Source organism: Hemitrygon akajei, chromosome 5 (assembly GCF_048418815.1).
Source record: "Hemitrygon akajei chromosome 5, sHemAka1.3, whole genome shotgun sequence".
NCBI lineage: Eukaryota > Metazoa > Chordata > Chondrichthyes > Myliobatiformes > Dasyatidae > Hemitrygon > Hemitrygon akajei.
Window position 1 is genome coordinate 172409616 of NC_133128.1, and position 21679 is coordinate 172431294.

Sequence of the window (21679 nt, forward strand, 5' to 3'; positions counted from 1 at the left end):
GAGAACAATTGAACAAGCGTACTTATGTAACAAAGCAGAAGCAAATCTGGCTTATTGGGAGTTTCCATGAAATTTTCTCAAGCACTTTTGTAATGCCATACTTTGCGGTTTACGTGGAATCTCAATGGCGTGTCTATCATTGTAAGCTTTGTGCAGAACTTTAAAAATTTTTCTATGACATTTTCAAAAAAAATGTATACACAGTCCACACAGAACTTTCATGTTATTCCTATTACACCAGTGCTCCTACAGTCTTGAAACTTTCACTATATGAATTTCATGTGTTTTCAAAAACATATAAAAGCTTTTCATTTTGTATTCAGCTGTCCATCAGCTCTTCTTGATAATGGATTTGTGAAGCTCCAATGAATCATATTTTGGATCACATGTTCATCATTTCTAATACTATTCAACATACAAAATTGCCTTAAAACTCTAATATAAGCTTTACAGTATGGAGTATTTCCTTTCATCATTAAGTAATTGTTAGATGTGACCAAAAATTAGTACTGACCAATAATTTCTCTCAATGCTATTTCACAAACATTTTGTTTTTGATGTATATTTTGAATGTTCATATTCTCATCTTAAAGGTATTGGTATGTTATTACTTGCTAGTGAAGCCAGTGAAAGCAGGTAAAATTTTACACTTTGATTTGTTGTAGGTCAACATCTTATCACTGGAGATTCTATCATGTCCCCAATTTGAAGGAGCTTTGAGGTTATTAATGTTAACAAATGATCCATTTATTAAATTGAAATTTTCAGAGCTATAAGTTACAAACATTATATTAATATTTCCTATTCACCTCCTGCGTGCCTCAGCCAGAGTTCATTTATAGTCTTGGATAGAAGCAACTGTTAATTTTTGGGCCCCATATTTTTTAAAATGTGCTTGATCTCTGTTTTATAAATAAACAGTTATAAAGAGAAACTGATTTTGAAAGCCATATTTTAAACTATTTTCATTGTCAAATACATGAAACTTGTCAATATGATACATCTGGGTTTTTTCTTACTTGAATGAGCCACCTTATGCAGAGAGGCATAACTTTGTTCCATATCTGATTGATTTACCAAATGTTATGTATACTTTGCCCATGTTAACAATTTGATATCCTTTTTCCTTAATTTTCAGAATAATGAGGAGGAAGAGAATAATGAAGAATTTCTGCAAGCAGAAGCATCGTGCATTCGAAGTAGCTTGAGTTCAGTACAAGCTATTGAAAATGCGTCTGTTCCTTTGCCTGAGACATCTACGAAAGATGAGGGGGTAGAAGAAAAGTCTGATGCGGCAAGCACAATCAGTTTGCACGATCACAGTCCTTCTGCGTCACCATGTTCCTCGCCAGTTCATAAGACAGCCGAGAGTAGCACTAGCTCAAAGCAGTCTCTTACCAAAGTATCAGCACCATCAAGTTCTCCTTCATCATTTCTTACAAAGATAAGGAAACGAGAAATAAAAGGAAAAAAGAAAGAGAGCGATGGTAAATGTAGTTTAATTACTATATATCTGAAATATTCATATCAAAACTTTATTAACGGCTCTGTGAGTGTCTTCAGTAACTCTGAATAGTAAAAACAGAAGGTGTTTGAAAGTGCATTCAATGGAGTTGATGCTTCAGGTACATGACCTTTAAACAGGAAGGTCATTGGCCTGAAATGTTAATTCTGTTTTTCTCTTCATATATATTTAGAGAAACGGCAAATCTGAATTTAGTGTTGTGCAAAGAATCAGATTTGCTTCGGGAGCTAAAGATAAAGGAACCCTTCAGAGGCAGTGTTCATAATATAATAGAATTCATGCTGCAATTTGAGAGGGAGAAGGTAAGATTGGATGTGTTGATGACTAGTGGTGTTCTGCAAGTGACCTTAGTTATACCAGCACCCAAGAAAAACCCAGGATAGCCTCAATGACTAAGGCTCAGTTGCACCTACATCTACAGTGATGAAGTGTTTTGAGAGGCTAGTGGTGAAGCATATCAGCTCCTGCCTTAGAGACAACTTGGATGCACTCCAATTTGCCGACCAGAGCAACAGGTTCATAGCAGATGCCATCTCATTGGCTCTTCACTCAACCCTGGACAGCAAAGATGCATACATCAGGATGCTCTTTATTGATTACAGCTCAGCATTTAAACCCATCATCTCTTCAAATCTAATCAATAAGCTCCAAAATCTTGACCTCAAGAGCATAAGACCATCTAAATTTAACAGTGCAAAAGTGTGTATGGAACAAGAGGAGATAGCAGAGGTACTTAATGAGTACTTTGCTTCAGTATTCATGACAGAAAAGGATCTTGGCAATTGTAGGGATGACTACAGCGGACTGAAAAGCTTGAGTATGTAGATATTAAGGAAGAGGATGTGCTGGAGCTTTTGGAAAGCATCCAGTCAAGTTGGGTAAGTCACCGGGACTGGATGAGATGTACCCCTGATTACTGTGGGAGGAGAGGGAGGAGATTGCTGAGCTTCCGGCGATGATCTTTGCATCATCAGTGGGGACGGGAGAGGTTCCAGAGGACTGGAGGGTTGTACATGTTGTTCCCTTATTCAAGAAAAGGAGTAGAGATAGCCCAGGAAATTATAGACCAGTGAGTCTTACTTCAGTGGTTGGTAAGTTGATGGAGAAGATCCTGAGAGGCATGATTTGTGAACGTTTGGAGAGGCATAATATGATTAGGCATGGCTTTGTCAAAGACAAGTCGAGCTTTATGAACCTGATTGAAATTTTTGAGGATGTGACTAAACACATTGATGAAGGTAAAGCAGTAGATGTAGTGTATATGGATTTCAGCAAGGCATTTGATAAGGTACCCCATGCAAGGCTTATTGAGAAAGTAAGGAGGCATGGGATCCAAAGGGACATTGCTTTGTGGATCCAGAACTGGCTTGCCCACAGAAGGCAAAGAGTGGTTGTAGACGGGTCGGTGACCAGTGGAGTGCCACAGGGATTTGTTCTGGGACCACTACTCTTCGTGATTTTTATAAATGACTTAAATGAGGAAGTGGAGGGATAGGTTAGTAAATTTTCTGATGATAACAAAGGTTAGGGTTGTTGTGGATATTGTGGATGGCTATCAGAGGTTACAGCAGGACATTGATAGGATGCAGAACTGGGCTGAGAAGTGGCAGATGGAGTTCAACCCAGATAAGTGTGAAGTGGTTCATTTTGGTAGGTCAAGTATGATGGCAGAATATAGTTTTAATGGTAAGGGCTCTTGGCAGTGTGGAGGGTCAGAGGGATCTTGGGATCCAAGTCCATAGGACATTCAAAGCTGCTGCAGAGGTTGACTCAGTGGTTAAGAAGACATAGAGTACATTGGCCTTCATCAATCATGAGATTGAGTTTATTAGCTGAGTGGTAATGTTGCAGCTATATAGGACCTTGGTCAGACCCCACTTGGAGTACTGTGCTCAGTTCTGGTCACCTCACTATAGGAAAGATGTGGAAACTATAGAAAGGATGCAGAGGAGATTTACAAGGATGTTGCCTGGATTGGGGAGCATGCCTTATGAGAATAGGTTGAGTGAACGTGGCCTTTTCTCCTTGGAGCGATGCAGGATGAGAGGTGACCTGATAGAGGTGTATAAGATGATGAGAGGCATTGATCGTGTAGATAGTTAGAGGCTTTTTCCCAGGGCTGAAATGGTTAGTACGAGAGGGCTCAATTTTAAGGTGCTTGGAATTAGGTACAGAGGAGATGTCAGGGTTAAGTTTTTTTTTACGCGGAGAGTGGTGAGTGCATGGAATGGGCTGCCGGTGATGGTGGTGGAGGCGGATACGATAGGGTCTTTTAAGAGACTCCTGGATAGGTACATGGAGCTTAGGAAAATAGAGGGCTATGGGTAACCCTAGGTATTTCCTAAGGTAAGGTCATGTTCCAGCACAGCTTTGTGGACTGAAGGGCCTGTATTGTGCTGTAGGTTTTCTATGTTCAATACCTCCTTGTGCAATTAGATTCTGGATTTCCTCACTTGCAGACCCCAGTCAGTTCGGATTAGCAACAATATCTCCTGCGCGATCTTGATCAATGCAGGTGCACCAAGGGCAGTGTGCTTAGCATCTTGCCGTACTTGCTTTATACCTATGATTGTGGCTAAGCACAGCTCCAATGCCATATTCAGGTTTGCTGATGGACACCACTGTTGTGGGCCTTAACAAAGGTGAGGGTGAATCAGCATACAGGAGGGAGATTGAAAATCTTTTAGAGTGGTGTCACAACAGCAACCTCTCACTCAATGTCAGCAAGACCAAGGAACAGATTGTAGACTTCAGGAGAGGGAAACAAGAGGTGCATGATCCAGTGATCTTTCGAGGATCAGAGGTGGAGAAGGTTAGCAACTTTAAATTCCTTGGTGTTACTATTTCAGAGGAGCTAGCACGTAAGTGCAATTGCAAAGAAAGCACAGCAGAACATCTACTTAGGAGTCTGTGGAGATTTGACATGACATCTAAAACTTTGATGAACGGTTATTATGTAGTGGAGAGCGTATTGATTGGCTGCATAATGACCTACTATGGAAACATCAATACCTTTGAACAGAAAATCCTACCAAAGGTAGTGGATTCAGCCAGAACATCATGTGTAAAGCCCTCCCAACCATTGAGCACATCTATGTGAAACACTGTTGTAGGAAAGCAGCATCCATCATCAGAGATCCCCACCACGCAGGCCATGCTCTTTTCTTGCTGCTGCCATCAGGAAGAAGATACTTCCTGGTGTGTATCCTCAGGACTTACACCACCAGGTTCAAGAACAGTTACTACCCCACAACCATCAGGTTCTTGAACACTCACTGGCCCCTCTATTGAGATGTTCCCACAACCAATGATCTCACTTTAAGGACTCTTTATCTTGTTATCTCATGTTCTCATTATTTGTTGTTATTTATTTATATTTGCATTTGCACTGTTTTTTGTCTTTCATTGATCCTGTTATAGTTAATATTCAATAGATTTATTTGAGTATGCCCGCAGGAAAATGAACCTCGGGGTTGTATATGGTGACATATATCTACTTTACCAAAAAAATTTACTTTGAAAATCTATTTAATCTATGTTGTTTAATTCAGTGTTAAACCCTAAGGTTAGGGGCAGAATTAGGCATTCAGCCCATTGAGTCTGCTCTGCCATTCTATGATGACTGATTTATTACCTTGTTATCAATGTATGTTCATATATTGTTCTACTGTATGGAAGTTTTAAATCAGAAGATGGTTTGAGGCATCTTTTCAAATTGTGCTTAGGTTTTCCTTTGTGTTGTATGCACTAGATATATTGATAACTTCTTAAAAGCAAAGTTATAAATCGGCAAATATAATTACAGTATTTCATATTGACAGGAGGCAAAAAAGGTGAAGACGAGCCAGTCAATGGAAGTGAAAATTTATCAGGAAAATCCAAGAGAAGATTTGCTGATTTTGGGTATGTTTTTCATTGCCTTGAAAATATTTCTCATTTTTCCCTTGTGGCTTTTGAATTAAGTATCCACATAGTACTGCAGTAAAACTTGAATAATCCACTATACTGTTGTTCGGAAGTTGCAATGGATCAGCATCTGGTTCTGTTTCCTGTGCTCCATGGTTCACCATGGTCTTTGTTCTTACTCACCCAATAAACACACTTGGCCATCATTTCCTGCACTACTTTTGAAGTCAACTGGACTCCATTTCCCATGCTCCTTTTAAGATCACTGGGTGCTTTTACTCATGCTTGCATTATACTCATTTATTTTACTTACTACTGTGAAACATCTCTTAATCCATAAGAATCAAGGATTAACTGTATTCACTATTTACATATATCAGGAAATTCATGTAGCGTTTTAGTAAAAGTGTGTTAGAGTCTGAGGAATATCCAAGCATCTAGAAATTTACTAGCCTAGCACGACTGAATGCCCAAGAGTGTTGGATTATCAGAGATTTGCCAAACCTTTCAAACTTTGTGTCTCATGAACATTCAGAGCTTATGGGATAATATTGACAATCCTGAGTCTGTGCATCAGGAGCACAACAGACCACCTCCCCAGTTACCAAACTCACCATCCTGTAGGGAACTGCCTGCCTCATCTGCATAAGATTTGCAGTTCCTAAATTTGCCTCACATCAAAATGCACAAACCACACTGGAAATAAATTAACCTCGGTCCTGAGAAACTGCTTGTTGTTGCACCCGTGACGCATCGAGTAGTGTTTTTGGCCATTTCCGTTTTTTACAAGGCTGGGTTGCTAGCTCGATGCTCAACCCAGCACAGATGGAAAGTGTGCAAAGAACCTACGGGATTCAAACCTGGGAACAGTTGCCTCGAAGTCTGGTGCTGATGCCATTACACCACCAAAGTTGAGGCTTAATAACAACTTGTTCAACAGTGATTGAGAAGAGTATTTAGTTAATTAGAATTGGGAATCAGCATTGTATTCCCATCTGTGACAGGAAATTAAATCTGCTGAATTCCTCCAGTATTTTGGGTGTTACACTAAATCTGACTGTTTTTCTTCTCAGTAGTATAAACAGTTAATCTTGTTTTCTCCTGTGATCTAAACTAAACAAATAGCAATGTAAAAGCATATTTTCAATTGAATATAATTTCAGGTACCAGAAACTAAAAGTCAAGTAATATTTATTTTAAAGTAAATGATATTTCAGAAGTCAATTTTAATTGTTTTAGGTCATATCTGTTGGTCAGCAGTAGTGGAGATATATAATGATATTTTTTCCTTCTTTTCTTCCTCATCTCTCTTTAACTTGAATAAAAGTGGATTAAGAAAATCTGGTGGAAAGGGCAAGAGATTAGATAAGGAAGACCAAAGCACTTCACTTGGTAACAGGTACTGTATCTTGCTACAAATTAAACCTGCTAATCTTTCAGATATGAGACCATGACACAGCTGATGTTTAAATTTATGTAAAAATTGTAAGTATATAATATATGTTCATAGTTTCAATAATTTTGATGGGAGCTGCTTGTTTTTCTCATCCTGTTATTTGGATCTTGAATATGATGATTATTAACCATTGTTTTTGTTTGTCAGGGGATCAAAAGAATTGCTTGAAAGGTCAGGTGGTAACCTTTCAGCCGCAGATTCAATTTCGTCTATACCAACTTGCATGCCTTTTTCTTGGTTTGGGGATAGTCGTAAAGAAGCTGCAACTTCCGACAACAGCATTCCATCACCTTCAAGTTCGCATGACATTTCTAGTGAACAGGATAAAGAAAAGTCTAAAAATATAGTAAGTTGGAAAAGAAAATTGATATTTGTCCCTTTCTTGCAGTGAAAATAAAGTCATCTTCAAAGAATCTTCTAATACAAGTTGGTAGCTGAATAATTTAAAAACTGTTAGTCCTGGTGTTGTTACAGTTGGTTTTACTGTTGTACTTAGCAATGAAAGGAATTTAAGGCTCTGAAAAGGATTATAGTTATCCATAATTACTGTTTACTGTGGTGACCGAGAATATCAGTTATTGGTTTGTGCTTGGCTGCTTCACCAAACTAACTGTGGTAGTAATTCTCAGCATAAGAGCAAAAGTTTTCCAAGATTAGATTTATTTTTTTTTTAAAACACAGGGGTAAATTTCTTTTTGTGATTTTGACACGTAAAAGGTGAAAAATAATTAAATTAACTATTACAAATAAGATGTCCTGAATATTTGTGTGCTAATTGCTAAATATACTTAATTACTGCTGTATTAAATGGGGATTTGTCAACTAGAATGTATATATAATAAACTAAGGTTAAGTAAATTAAGCAATGATCCATTGCCATAAACCAGAATGCAATGGCAGTAGTCGGTTTTTTGATGCATGAATCTCACTGCATTTAACTTTTAAATAAAAACAAACCCTGGGCTATATTAGATGAAGTCTCCCCAGTGGTATCATTCTCATTCAACCCAAGTATTGAATCTAGCAGGAAGATTCAAAAGTTAAAAAAACAAATGATTACTGTTTCTTGTGAATTCTCCTTGCGTGCATATCATAGGCAATTTAATTCTGTTTAATGTCCCGCGGGCATTTCATATCTAAAGTCTCGTTCTCAAAGTCCCAGCTTTGTTTCTTGGTTTCTAACACTTTTTGCAAGATTCCCTGGGGGAAGAAGAATTGATGACAATTTAATGGGATGGCTCATTGTTTCACTCATTTGCTTTCCTAGACTAGCAATTATCCTAAATTAGAGGTGACTGAACACTCACCCACTATACTGGGCAGTCCATTATCCACAGTGCCTCACTGTCCTCAGTCCAACTTCATTTGTGACATTGCTGTTTCCTGCCGCCAGCTGTTCTAAATGATTGGGTGCTCTGGGAAGAATTATGGCCAAGACATGAATGTTCTCCCACGTTGTACAGTGATGTACAATCCTTAAGAGTAACTACAAATTAAAGCTGCCATTGGCATTGAGTAAAATAGACCTGGAGCACAGAGAATAGGGAAATATGAAGTTGTCTAAAATGAGAGGCCAGTACCTAAGAATTGTGATAAAATTGGAGAGATCGGAGATCAAATGCCAGCATTGAACTGCAAGGAGAAAAATGCTAGATAATAGCAGTAGAATGCAAAACAATAATAGATTCTCAAATTCAGATGAGTTTGGCAGTATGATCTAGAAATGTGTGGTGCCATGAGATGAAGGAAAAAGAACCAGAGCCTGGAGGCTTAAAAGGTCTTAAAAAAACAAGTATCTGTGGATAAAATTGCTGATGATATAAAACTTCCCTTATGAAACCCTTGAGCTTTAACAAGTGACAAGTACAAGATGTTGGCATTCTGCTTGCTATTGTTCAAGTACACCATTCTTCGAAAAAGATTTGGTGTGAGCTTGGGAATAATTTACTGATTTTTCTGAAATGATTCTGTGGTCATAAGCTAGTAACAAATGTGCAGTTTCTTCTCTATAATCTACTCTGATATTTAATTAGTTAACATATAGGACTTGATTGTACTGAAAATGAAGCATTATTAAATTGTTATCAGGCTGATTATTGTTGAATTGTTTGAAATGTAGTTGTTGAAAATGATGGAATGCATTTCTTCCTTTGTCCACAGAAGTCCACATTTAACTACTTCAAAGCTAGGTTCTCTCTGCTTAGCTGTTGCTTGTAAATCAAACAGTAGTTCTAGCTGATGTTCTATTGTTTATCCACGCAGATGAGCATACCACTGATAGCATGTAGAAAGGAAGACTCATAAATACACAGCACAGAAGTAGACGCTCCGGCCTACCACGTCAAATGCCAAACAAGCATTTACACTAATCCACACAAAATGCTGGTGGAACACAGCAGGCCAGGCAGCATCTATAAAGAGAAGCACTGTCGACGTTTCGGGCTGAGACCCTTCGTCAGGACTTGAGGCCTGTAAGGTGGACAGTGCTTCTCCTTATAGATGCTGCCTGGCCTGCTGTGTTCCACCTGCATTTTACGTGTGTTGTTTGAATTTCCAGCATCTGCAGATTTCCTCCTATTTACACTAATCTTATATTAATCCCATTCTTTATTCTCCCCAGGTTCCTGTCAGTTGTCTCAGAATCCACCCACTAGGTGTAGATCAGGACTGATCTAATTAAATGATACAACGTTTCAGGGCCTCTTTATCCCAAAGGCCTGGATACTTAAGGAGGGTATTGCAAAATGGTTATCTAATCTGAGTTTAATTTCTCAGTATAGGAGAGCATATTTGTGAACACTAAATGTAGCAGAGTAGATTGGAAGAAGTGGAAATCAGTTGTTGCTTCACCTGGGAAGACTGGTGTCCCTAGGTGGTAGAAAGGAAAACAAAAGTGAAGATGAGTGTTGAGTCTCCTGTAGAGGAATGAAAGTGCTCTAAGAAGGGGAGGGGTTAGTATGGAAGGATGGAAATACATACGTACAGGAGGTACCGAATAAAGTGCTCACTGAGCGTATGTTCATGGTCTTCTGCTGCTATCGCCCATCCACTTCAAGGTTTGACTTGTTGAGTAAAGATGCATGCATCAGGGTGCTCTTTATTGATTACAGCTGAGCATTTAATACCATCATCCCCTCAAAACTCTAAAACCTGGACTTTGATGCCTCCTTGTGCATTTAGATCCTGGATTTCCTCTCTTGCAGACCCCAGTCAATTCAGATTGCAACAACATCTCCTCCATGACCTCCATCAACACGGGTGCACCACAGGGCTGTGTGCTTAGCCCCCTGCTCTACTCACTTTACACCTATGACTGTGGCTAAGCCCAACTCCATTGCCTTATTCAAGTTTGCTGATAACACTACTGTTGTGGACCATATCAAAGGTGGTGATGAATCAGCGAAAAGGAGGGAGATTGACAATTTGGCTGATTGGTGACATAACAACAACCTCTCACTCACTGTCAGTAATGCCAAGAAACTGGTAGTTGACTCCAGGAGAGGGAAACCAGAGGTCCATAAGGCAGATCTCATCGGAGTATCAGAGGTGAAGAGGTTAACTTAAAATTCATGGGTGTTTCTATCTCACAAGATATGTCCTAGATGCATCATAGGACTGAATGTAATTGCATAAAAAGCGCAACAGCACCTCTGCTTCTTTAGGAGTCTGTGGAGATTTGGCATCCCATCAAAAATTTTGACGATCTTTTTTAGATGTGTCGTTGAGAGTGTATTGACTGGCTGCATCACAGCATGGTATGGGAACACCAATACCTTTGAACAGAAAATCCTACAAAAGCTAGCCCAGTATTTTATGGATAAAGCCCTCCCAACCATTGAGCCTAACTACATGAAACACTAAAGTAGGAAAGCAGCATCCATCATCAAAGGTCCTCACCATCCAGGCCATGCTCTTTTCTCACTGCAGTCATCAGGTAGAAGGCACAAGAGCCTCAGGCTTCATACCATCAGCTCCAAGAATGGTTACTACCCCTCAACCATCAGGTTCTAGAACACAAGGGGATAACTACACTCATCTCTTGAGATGCTCCCACAACCAGTGTTCTAACTTTAAAGGCTCTTTATCTTGTTATTTCGTGCTCACGTTATTTATTGCTATTTATTTATATTTGTGTTTGCACATTGTGTTGTTTTCTGTGCTCTACTTGATCTTTGTACTTTGTTGTGCACTTAGAAATGTTCTTCTGCACACTACTATTGTAATGCATAGTTATTTGAGTTACTGTTGCCTTCTTGTCATTTTGAACCAGCCTGGTTATTCCCCTCTGACCTCTCTCATTAACAATGCTTTTTCACCCATAGAACTGTTGCTCACTGGGATTTTTTTTTTTGCACAGTTCTCTGTAAACTCTGAGACTATTGTGCTTAAAAATCCCAGGAGATCGGCAGTTTCTGAGATACTCAGACCACGTGGTCTGGCACCAGCATGGTCAAGGGCACTTAGATTACATTTCTTCCCTATTCTGATGTTTGGTATGAACAACAACTGAACCTCTTGAACATATCTGCATGTTTTTATGCATTGAGTTGCTGCCACATGATTGGCTGATCAGATATTTGCATTAATGAGCAGGCATACCTAATAAAGTGGCCAGTGAATATTGTATTATTGAGCTGCTGTACCTAATAAAGTGGCCAATGAATGTATGTCTGGTGGTGGAATGTTGTTGGAGCTACTTGAAACTATTTCTAACACTCCCTGTTTTTATATAAAATTAAGTAAATTTGGTGTACAAACATCTGTTTATTCAAATGCAGAGCAAATCTGTAAGCATACTGCACTGCTGGGTTCTGCATGCATCTGTTTGCAGATCATAAACTTCCTAAAATACACCAGCAGTTGCATCAAGGAATCTGTTCATGAGTTTTGAAGCAGCTTAGAGCTGACTCAAGTTCCACAAGTCAACTCATTTCAATAGAGACTATAGAAAGAATGCAAGAATAAATAAGTTACTTTCAAGAATCTTTAGTAAATGTAATTTTTTTAATGTTATCTTTATTTTTTTAAATTCTTCTAAATGTCAGAACATTAGGAATTATTCCCAAAGATTGACAGCTTTGACATGAGAAAGATGAAGAGATAACTTTACCATCAGTAACACCAGTCCTCCCAGCCAGCTTATCCACATTGAGTAGCAGAGTAATTCACACTATGATACTGGCACAGCACAACACCACGCCAGGAAAAAATAGGATTTTGTGCCAACCTCCTTGGACCCACTTCCTGGCATAGTAGAATGCAGAAATGGGGAGGTAATAGAACCGGATATGGTGGTGATGGGCAGATGAGGCCAACCTCTGTCTTCCCCCTCCTCATTTTCATATACTGACCATCCTTTGCCTCTGGACACTGATTGACCATATAAGTTCTTCCAGCAGTTTATTTTTTGCTCTTTAGATGTATTTCTCATATATGGGATGGAATACAAACTATTTGGAAGATCATGTTGAATATAAATAACCCAATTTGACTGAAAAAGATTAGAGACTCCTAGTCTCTCCGGTCTTCTCTGGTAAACATTCTTCTTTAACCAAAAAAATGATCAGCTTGCCATTTTTTTGTGACCTCTTAATCCTTGCAAAAATGCTACAATATTTGCATTTGCTAGTTTATCGTTATCCAATTAATTAAGTAGAAGAAAGTTAATTGGTTATGATGTGATAAAGCACTACATAGTTGCACTTTTTTCTGACTGTGTCTGTGTTAACTAAACACTTTGTGCTTTGGAATTGAATCTGCATGTCTTCAGATTTCCACTTCTGATGTTAGCAATACCATGATGTGCTCCCGTTTCTTTGGGAGGTTACCTCAATGAGAGAATTACAAGTGATAAATTACTGTCCTCCAGCAATGTTTACTATTTTCTTTTTTATTGGAAGTAATGTTCAGAAATCTGCTGGCAGAGCGGAAGGCATTGAGTGTGCATTTTCCTCCCTGATGGTAGTAACAAGAAGGAAACATGTCCCAGATGTTTTGTGTCTTAATGGTGGGTGTTGGCTTCTTGAGGCACTCACTGCCTTTTGGAGATGCCCTTCATGACAGGGAGGGATGTGCCCATGATAGAGCTGGTTGAGTCCACAACCCTCTGTAGCCTCGCTCAATCCTGTGCATTATACCGACTATCTTGCTGGCAAACGTGCAATCTCTGATGAATAAAATTGATGACCTTAGAGCCAGGGTGCTAAATCACAGAGACATTAGGACGCATGTATCCTTTGTTTCATGGAATCCTGCTTAACCCCTTCTGTACCGGATGCAGCAATTCAGATCGACGGGTTTACTGTACACTGTCAGCATAGATCTATAGAGGCTGTCAGAAGCAGAGGTGGAGGAGTATGCCTCATGCTCAACTCCTCTTGGTGCACAAGTATATTAGTTCTGTCCCAATTCCGCTCACCAGACCTGGAATATCTCGCAGTTAAGTACTGTCCATTTTACCAACCATGGGAGGTTTCTGTGATTATTTTGGTAGCAGTATAAGTTCTGCCTCAGGCCAATGTTAATCGGGCTTTAGATGATCAGAGCAATGGGATCAATATGCACGAAACAGCATGCCCTAACGCCTTCACCGCCATTTTGGGGGATTTTAACCAGGCCAGTCTGAAAAAGTCATAAAACAATTACCATCATCAGATCACTTTCAATACCAGAAGAAACAACACAATGGACCATTGTTATACCACCATCAAGAATGCTATTCCACACCCTTACTTCGGGAAGTCTGATTACCTGGATGTACTTCTACTCCCTGAGTATAGGCAGAGAGTGAAGACTGCAGCACCAGTAGGGAGGACCAAGAAGGTATGGACAAGGGAATCACAGAAACGCTTACAGGACTGCTTTGAATTGGTAGTCTGGACCGTGTTCAGGGATTCATCTTTGAATCTGGATGGGTATGCTGCAGTTGTTACTGACTTCATTAAAACCTGTGTGGATGAGTGTGTGCTTTCAAAGACTTGCTGTACATTCCCGAACCAAAAGCTGTGGATGAACCAGGATATACGTTGTCTGCTGAAGGCTAGATCTGTGGCATCCAAGTCTGGTGACCCAGGTCTGTACCAGAAAATGAGGTATGACTTGAGAGGGCTGTTTCAAGGGTGAAGAGACAATCTTGAATGAGGTTGGAGGTGACGTCAGGTGTACGTCAACTCTGGCAGGGTTTGCAAGATTTTACTTCCTACATAGCGAAACCCTATAGCATGAATGGCAGCGATGCTTCACTACCAGATGAACTCAATGCACTCTATGCCCGCTTTGAAAGGGAGAGTATAACTACATCTGTGAAGATCCCTGCTGCACCCGGTGACCCTGTGATCTCTGTCTCAGGAACCGATGTTAGGCTGTCTTTAAAGAGGGTGAACCTTTGCAAGGCGGAAGGCCCCAGTTGAATACCTGGTAAGGCTCTGAAAACTTGTGCCAGCCAACTGGCGGGAGTATTCAAGGACATTATCAAACTCTCACTGCTATGGGTGGAAGTTCCCATTTGCTTCAAAAAGGCAACAATTAAGAAGAATAATGTGAGCTACCATAATGACTTTTGCCCAGTAGCACTCATGTCTACAGTGATGAAATGCTTTGAGACGTTGGTCATGACTAGACTGAACTCCTGCCTCAGCAAGGACCTGGACCGACTGCAATTTGCCTACCGGGACAATAGATCAACAGCAGATGCAATTTCAATGGCTCTTCACATGGCCTTAGACCACCTGGATGATACAAAAGTTGTTGTTTGACACCACTCATCCAGCCAACTTATCAATATCCCAAAACATTCCATCACAGAAGATTTGAATGCTACTAGGGATTGTTGCTGAGACACCTTGCCCTGCTCTTCTTGGTCATCGATATGATTGATAACCATTTGAATTAAGTGGGAACCTCCTACTGCAGAGAGGATGAAGCTGTCCTTGAGCATTCCAACCAGTTGGTGTGCACAGGTTTCACTACCATGCTAGGTACACCATCGAGGCCTGATACCTTCTTGAAGGATGAACTGGTGTAAGACTCCAAGACAGAGATCATAGGGTTAGAAGATGCTGTGAGGATTCGCATAGGTGTAGTGTTATTTTCCCTTTAAAAGAGTGCATAAAAGGCTTTGAACTCATCAGAGCATGAAGCATCCCAGCCATTTTTGCTGTTAGGTTTTGCCTTGTAGGTAATGGCATGCAAAGCCTGCCACAACTGTTATGCTATTAGTATCTCTAACTTCACATGGAATTACCTTTTCGCTCTCACAATTACCTTCCATACATTGTACCTGGACTTCTTGTAGGGTTTTGGATCTAGCCTCAGAAGACTACAAATATCCTGGTTCATCCACAGTTTATGGTTTGGGTATGTTCAGAATGTTCTCGAAGGCACACATTTATCGACATAGGTCTTATGAAATAGCTTACTGAAATATAGTAATTTGTAGCTATTTTTTAAAAGGAGTAAGGAATCCCTTGTACGTCTTCCCCATGGAATACATGAGTTTTCCCCAGGAGTCTCCATGAAGATGTGTGAAGGGAATTGCTGTGGATCTGAACCTGGCAGCTGATAACGAATGAAATGTGTCCATTCCCCACTTAATTGCTGAACTTCCAAAACTTTGTAAATGACAAAACCTAGAACAGGCACTGTTCTTATGTATATGCAAAACCAGTGATATTTTTCTCTTTTGCCTTTCCAAACAGGTTCTTGATTCAACAGGGAAAAGTCAATGTGAAATTCAAACTGTTCCTGAGTGGACAACCCAACAAGTCTGTCACTGGCTGAAAGAAATTAATTTAGAGCAATACACAGCAGAATTTTTTTCTAAAAATGTTGATGGTGAACAATTAATGCAACTAGATAGCAGTAGACTTAAGGTATGTATGACTTGTTGCAGTGGCCAATTATTACATTTGAGCAAGCATGATGTAGGATTGTAATAGAGCAATGAGTTTAAAAAGCTCAGTGCTTCCAATCTCTCAAAAGAGAGCAAGACTGAGCTCTTCAGATATTTATGCTGGAAAATCATCAAGGACATCATTAGAATTGGGCTGATATAAAATGTTCTGATACTGACCCTAGAGTGTTACATAGAGTGCCATCTTACAAATGGTTCTGGAGTTGGGGTAGGGTAGGGGTGTCAAACTCATTTTAGGTCACGGGCCGGATTGAGCAAAATGCAGCTTCATGCGGGCTGGATCAGTCGGACGCATGCGAACGCAGCTTTCGTTGTCTCAGTTTTTTCAGCCTGCTCTCATGTCTCTCAGTCTCTGCTATAACTACAAAGTATTTCACTTTACAAATTCTGTTTCTTATGAAGAAGACTGCCGAATAAACACTAAAAACCCTGAAAACCTGGTACCTGAATAAACTCAGCATTAGCCATATCATACGCCATAGGCGCTTCGATTACTGGGGCCAGCTTTTATAGTAATTAGATATTATCTCGCGGGCCAAAGATAATTCCACCGCGGGCCGGATTTGGCCTGCGGGCCTTGAGTTTGACATATATGGAGGGCATACTTCACCTCGCCATGTGATGTGAATATGGTAACTACAAAACCTGCTTTCCTTTCCACAGCATTTTCCCACGCAATAATGAGTAGCTGAAACGTTTGAAAGATGTCTAGATGAGTATTTTGAATTGCCTAGGCATTGAAGGGTGCAAATTAAGTGTTGCAAAATGGGATTAGCATGGCTAATCCATTAACATGGATGGAATGTTTGTGGTGGGCTAAATGTCCTGTTCCTGTGCTGTATGGCTGGTAACAGATGTTCTGTGATATTATCTTGCACAATACCAGAAGAACAAAAACACTTTCTGTCTGGAGCAGTGATTTATTTATAATAATTTCAATTTAATATATTACATTTGCTGTTCATAATATGGTGGTCTCCACCTTGGGTATACCACAGACTGGGTCACTGCTTCAGTGAACTCCTCTATTCCATCTACAAGCATGACACTAACCTTCCTGCTGGCTGTCATGTTAATTCTTCTTTTCACTCCCATTCTGATCTTCAGTCCTCAACCTCCTAAGCTATTCTATCAAAGTTCAACAAGATGCACCTCATCTTTGAGCCTCATGGCCTCATACAATCTGAAAACTCTATTTACTGGAGTCGTTAATGCAATTTTAGGGCATTCGGTTTTTAATGTTATGTTTAGATTGTGCAGTAGAAGATGGTCAAATCAGAATACATGTATTTTGTTATATTTTAATTTTGCAGGCTTTGGGTGTTAACAATCAAAATGATCGTGCCACCATTAAGAAAAAGCTTAAGGAAATTAAGAAAACACATGAGAAAATAGAGAAACAAAGAGAGAAGAATCAAAAAAAAGAGAAAGATCAACAGAAAAAAACTGGTACACATGCCACATCTGTAGAAACAATGTGTTAAATAGGACTAAGTGCAATTGAGAACAAATATTGTAGATAGTTGTCCTATTTCAGTGTTGCAGTGTGTTGAATGCATCCCAGACTTGTTGATTCACATATGTAGAGTAACTCAAATGTATGTTAGATTAACAATTTATATTAGAGAAATTTATGGTACATTTTCTGGTTTGTTTCATGGAGTAGGTAATTTTCTGTATATAATGTTCATACATTTTTGTAGGTTTATAATTCTATGCAGTCTTAATTAGCTATGGCCTTAATAATAGATGAAATTAATATTTTATTAAAACTTAAGCACACTATTAAAATTTAATCAAATACTTGTTAAAGGGTGTTGTAAAGTATCTTGAATTTCCTAATGTGATCCAAACTACATTGCAAGGGAAATGACACTACTCAAGTCAATTATCTACAGAGTTGTAGAGAATAAGGTACAAAGATGGAACACTTAAATGTTATGCCTGTGGCATTAATTGATCCATTGTTTAATATGCATTTCCGCAAAGGCGTGAAAACAGCAATAGCTTTCTGTATTTACAGTGCAAACTACATAGCTATAACTTTATAATTCTGTTCTTTATAAAACCATTGCACAGAAGGGATGCCACTGTTTTGTCTTATGCCCTTTAATCTTCTCTATTGAGCTCATTGGTGATCATTTTTTATTCAAAGTATAAATGATGATCAGGAATATCCCATTGATCTAATATAGAATTCACATAGACCATGCTTTGACACTGTCGTTATCCTTTAAGTTTTTGGAAGGTTAATTATTATCTTTCTCACTTACAAGTTTTTAATTGTGTGTGTGTAGCTATGTTATTTCAATGGTTCTCTGATTTCAGTTTCTACACTTTACTGATCTTTTGTCATCCAAGAGATGAAAATTTTCCTATCTTGTGTTACCCTGAAATTTCATATTTGCCAATGTAACAAGAGTTTTTGTTTCTTTATTTCTTTGGGCTGAACATTAGGATTTTAGAAATAGAGCATGGATTATGTTACCTTCATTTCCTTTCCACAGTCTGTCAAAAGATAAATTACAGTGGATATAAGGGTAAAACATAATGATTATCGGCTTGCATCCATCTGCTGCCATTCTGGTCAGTTTTCACATGGACTTCTGATATCTCAAGGGTGTCCATCTTATTTCTGGTCCTGACATGTCATCATGTTTTCCTTTCTTTCCTATCCATTTAGCACAAGTAATAATTTGATATTCCGAGCTAATACATTGGATTCCCTTACCTTTGATTAGGAATTATTTTAAATGATTTAAGTAGAGAATGTGTTATGTAATTTATATTTTTTCCAATTTTATATTTTGAATAAAATTAGAAAAAATACTTTGAAGTTTTACTTTATGAAGAAACTATACAAATAGACAGTACTTTGAAGGTCATTAAAATTCCTCTGTGAAATATTTTCTCTAGATTTTCACTTGCTTGCATTTTCTGAAGTGAAAACTGAAAACAGAGCCATTGTATTACTAATCATTAAAAATCTAGTCTAACTTCTTGTTACGTGGTGTGCACTCTTTTTCAGTGCATCTTACTGCCAACATCCAGAACCAGGAATCAACTTTCAGTTGCAATTACAGCAGTATTTACTGGTTTTCTATTCTGCAGACTTGTGTTTGTATTCCTCAATGTTAATATTTGTTCCTGTCATCTCTAAAGGATAATTTTAGTGATAAAAAGAAAGGGAAAATTGGCTTTTCCATTTATGTAACCACAGAATAAAGATGAATAATTATTTAAATAACATCAGTAGGATGTATTTCCTTGAGGACAGTTCATTCCTTGATAGTCAACTGATAGTTGCCTTCTATTCCCTAATGATTTGAATGTATATGTGTTTTCCCAAGCTATAAGATTCTTTCTACTAATAAAAACTGGAAAATACTCAGTTTAACATTTCTCAGTGGTATCCCTTTAGTTATTTATTCTATCCGGGTCCAATTTCCAGTAACCCTTACCTCCTGTGTTCCTCTGTATCTTCCTCCTCCTGATTTACTTCAGATCTTACTATTTTTGTCTCCTTTCCAATACTGACTGCCATACACCTGTTTTCATTCCTCTCCCTCTCCATCCACCCACTACCCACACATTTTACACTCCCCAGTCTGCTTTTATCTGATCTTCCCCTCTCCCCTAATGGTTCCCAGTATCATCTAATGTTTCCAGCACTCTCAGCCTTATGTTTCCATCTATCACTTTCTAGCACTTGTCTCTCCCTTCACCCTCCACACCCCTGCCTGCCCATATTTGCCCAATTCTTTGTTTGTTTCCATCTGTCACTCAATTGCCTCTCTTTCCGAACCCTCCCAAACCTTGCTCCTTCTGCCTATCATCCTTCACATCTCCTCAGTGCACCAATCTCTTTTTGGTCCTTGACACACTCCACCTTTTTATATTGGCTATCTGCCTTCTCTGCCCCCAATTCTGAAGTAGAGCCTCAAAATCAACAATTCTTCTCCCATATCAGATGTTGTCCAGGCCACTGAATTCCTCTAGCAATTTGTACTTAGCTTTAGATTCTAGCATCTGCAGTCCCTTGTGTCTCCTCTAAGTGGAATTGGTTTAGATTTTGTTTACAGTTTTTGGAATATGTGTGGTTTCACTCCTACCCCTTTAATTTGAAACATAATAGCATCAGTGTCTTGATTTGCCTACCAGCAACAATGGGACGGGGGGGAGTGAAGAATGTAGGAAGATAAGACCTTGGACAGTGAGAATTTTGAAATCAAGACATTGCTGGTCTAGTCAAGCTTAAGGAAAGCAGGAAAACTTAAGTTGAGGGCTAAAGAATATATTTATGGAATATGAAAGTTAAAAATGGGCTTAAAAGACATTGAAATAATTGGATCAAAGGAGAACAAGAAATATGGAAAATTATGGCTAGTAATTGAAGTTACCGAGATAGGGATAGGTAGCCTAAGTCATGATTTAGTGAATATGAGCCAGATGCCTTACTTGGGATCAAATACACCAAAGTAATTAAATATCCTGGTTCAGTTGTGAACCATAGCTAGGAAGGGGAATGGATTAGCATTTGTAAAAGAGTGGTTAATAGATTTACATGATCTTGCTGTAAAACCTTTTGAAATAAAATACAATTTGAAATAAAAAGAACTTATAAATTTCAGCTTCTTTTTTGAACTAATGGATTATTGCTGTTTGTAACTTATTGCACTGTTTTATAGTCATTCCTTTTTCAAACAACATTAACTTCCTGATAACAAAGAATTTTGTTATGCAGATGCTGCCATTGATGTATAAAAATTGTAGTGGTATATACTGCCATCCAGTGGCTGTGATTTGCTGCAGTTACTTTGTATATGGTTAGAGGAAGTTCAAAAAAAGTTTCTCTAGGCTAGTTACTCAGATGAAAGAGCTGATCTTTCACAACAGCTGAAGAATTCGGTCTATATTCTTTAAAGTTTAGAAGAATTGGGAGTTGGGGATTGGGAGTGTTGTGGAGTTTAGATCACTGGGGATATTTGACGAAAAAGTGGATAGATTTTTGAAAGATTGGGAAATTGACACAAGAGTCGATCTGGGGCAGATCAGCCATGATCATATTGAATAGTAGGCGGTCTTGATGCCCCACTGCCTACCTCTTCTATTTCCTTATGGTGTTCTGTCAAATTTGTTCTTACATGGTGATTTTTTGCACAAAATTGCAAATAATTCTGACACTAAATTTGATTTGTTTAGAAACATTATTTTTAAATTGAATATTACTTTGCAGTTTCTGAATTTTTGCTGGTCTGTATGATGAGACCATTTAGGCTGAAGACTGCCAATGGCAGACAATCAATCTAACTTTTCCAGGTAGGCTGTTGAAAATTGTGCTGATGCAGCTTTCTCAGTCCTCACACAAAGCTGTTCACAACCTCAAACATAACTTACATAAAGGGTCACTTTGCTGCCTCACAAGAATCCCAAATCAGAGGAAATCAGCCAGAATCCTATGCTATTAAGATAGTTTATCTTTGCTAATTGAAAATAAATTGCATATACTGGAAATAGTAAGTGGTATGCAAAGACGGGGAAACATAATTAATGGTTCCAGACTTGTTCTGTCCACGTGCCATCTGACGAGTATTTTTGAATTTTTCATTGCTTAAAATTGGATGGCATAAACATGAAATCCAAGGTGGCTTGCACAGTCTCCACATCAGCATTATTCTGATGACTAAGTGAGACCCTGGGAATGAATGGTATGATTTGAACTTGGGATGGGAAAGGAAGGGAGGGATGCACAGGAGTAACTTATTTATTTATAATATAGAGATGGAGCAAGGAAACAGGTTCTTCAGCCCACTGATTTCACACAGATCATGAAAGCACCCATTTATAGTTCAACATAACTGTTTCTCCCTCAACTCCACAC

The 21679-nt window shown here is 38.8% G+C and overlaps 1 protein-coding gene across 2 annotated transcripts in view; it reads left to right on the plus strand.

Moving 5' to 3' along the window:
* The window catches only part of ppp1r9ala (protein phosphatase 1 regulatory subunit 9A-like A), an 88883-nt gene extending 68468 nt beyond the window's left edge, over window positions 1-20415 (plus strand). For both annotated transcript variants that reach the window (XM_073047206.1, XM_073047205.1), the window contains 6 exons: window positions 1139-1487; window positions 5347-5428; window positions 6759-6830; window positions 7035-7233; window positions 15584-15757; window positions 17112-20415. In XM_073047206.1, the coding sequence (XP_072903307.1) occupies window positions 1139-1487; window positions 5347-5428; window positions 6759-6830; window positions 7035-7233; window positions 15584-15757; window positions 17112-17282 (1047 nt within the window). In that variant the 3' untranslated portion in view covers window positions 17283-20415. The remainder of the gene's footprint in view (window positions 1-1138; window positions 1488-5346; window positions 5429-6758; window positions 6831-7034; window positions 7234-15583; window positions 15758-17111) is intronic.
* Window positions 20416-21679: the final 1264 nt, after the last annotated feature.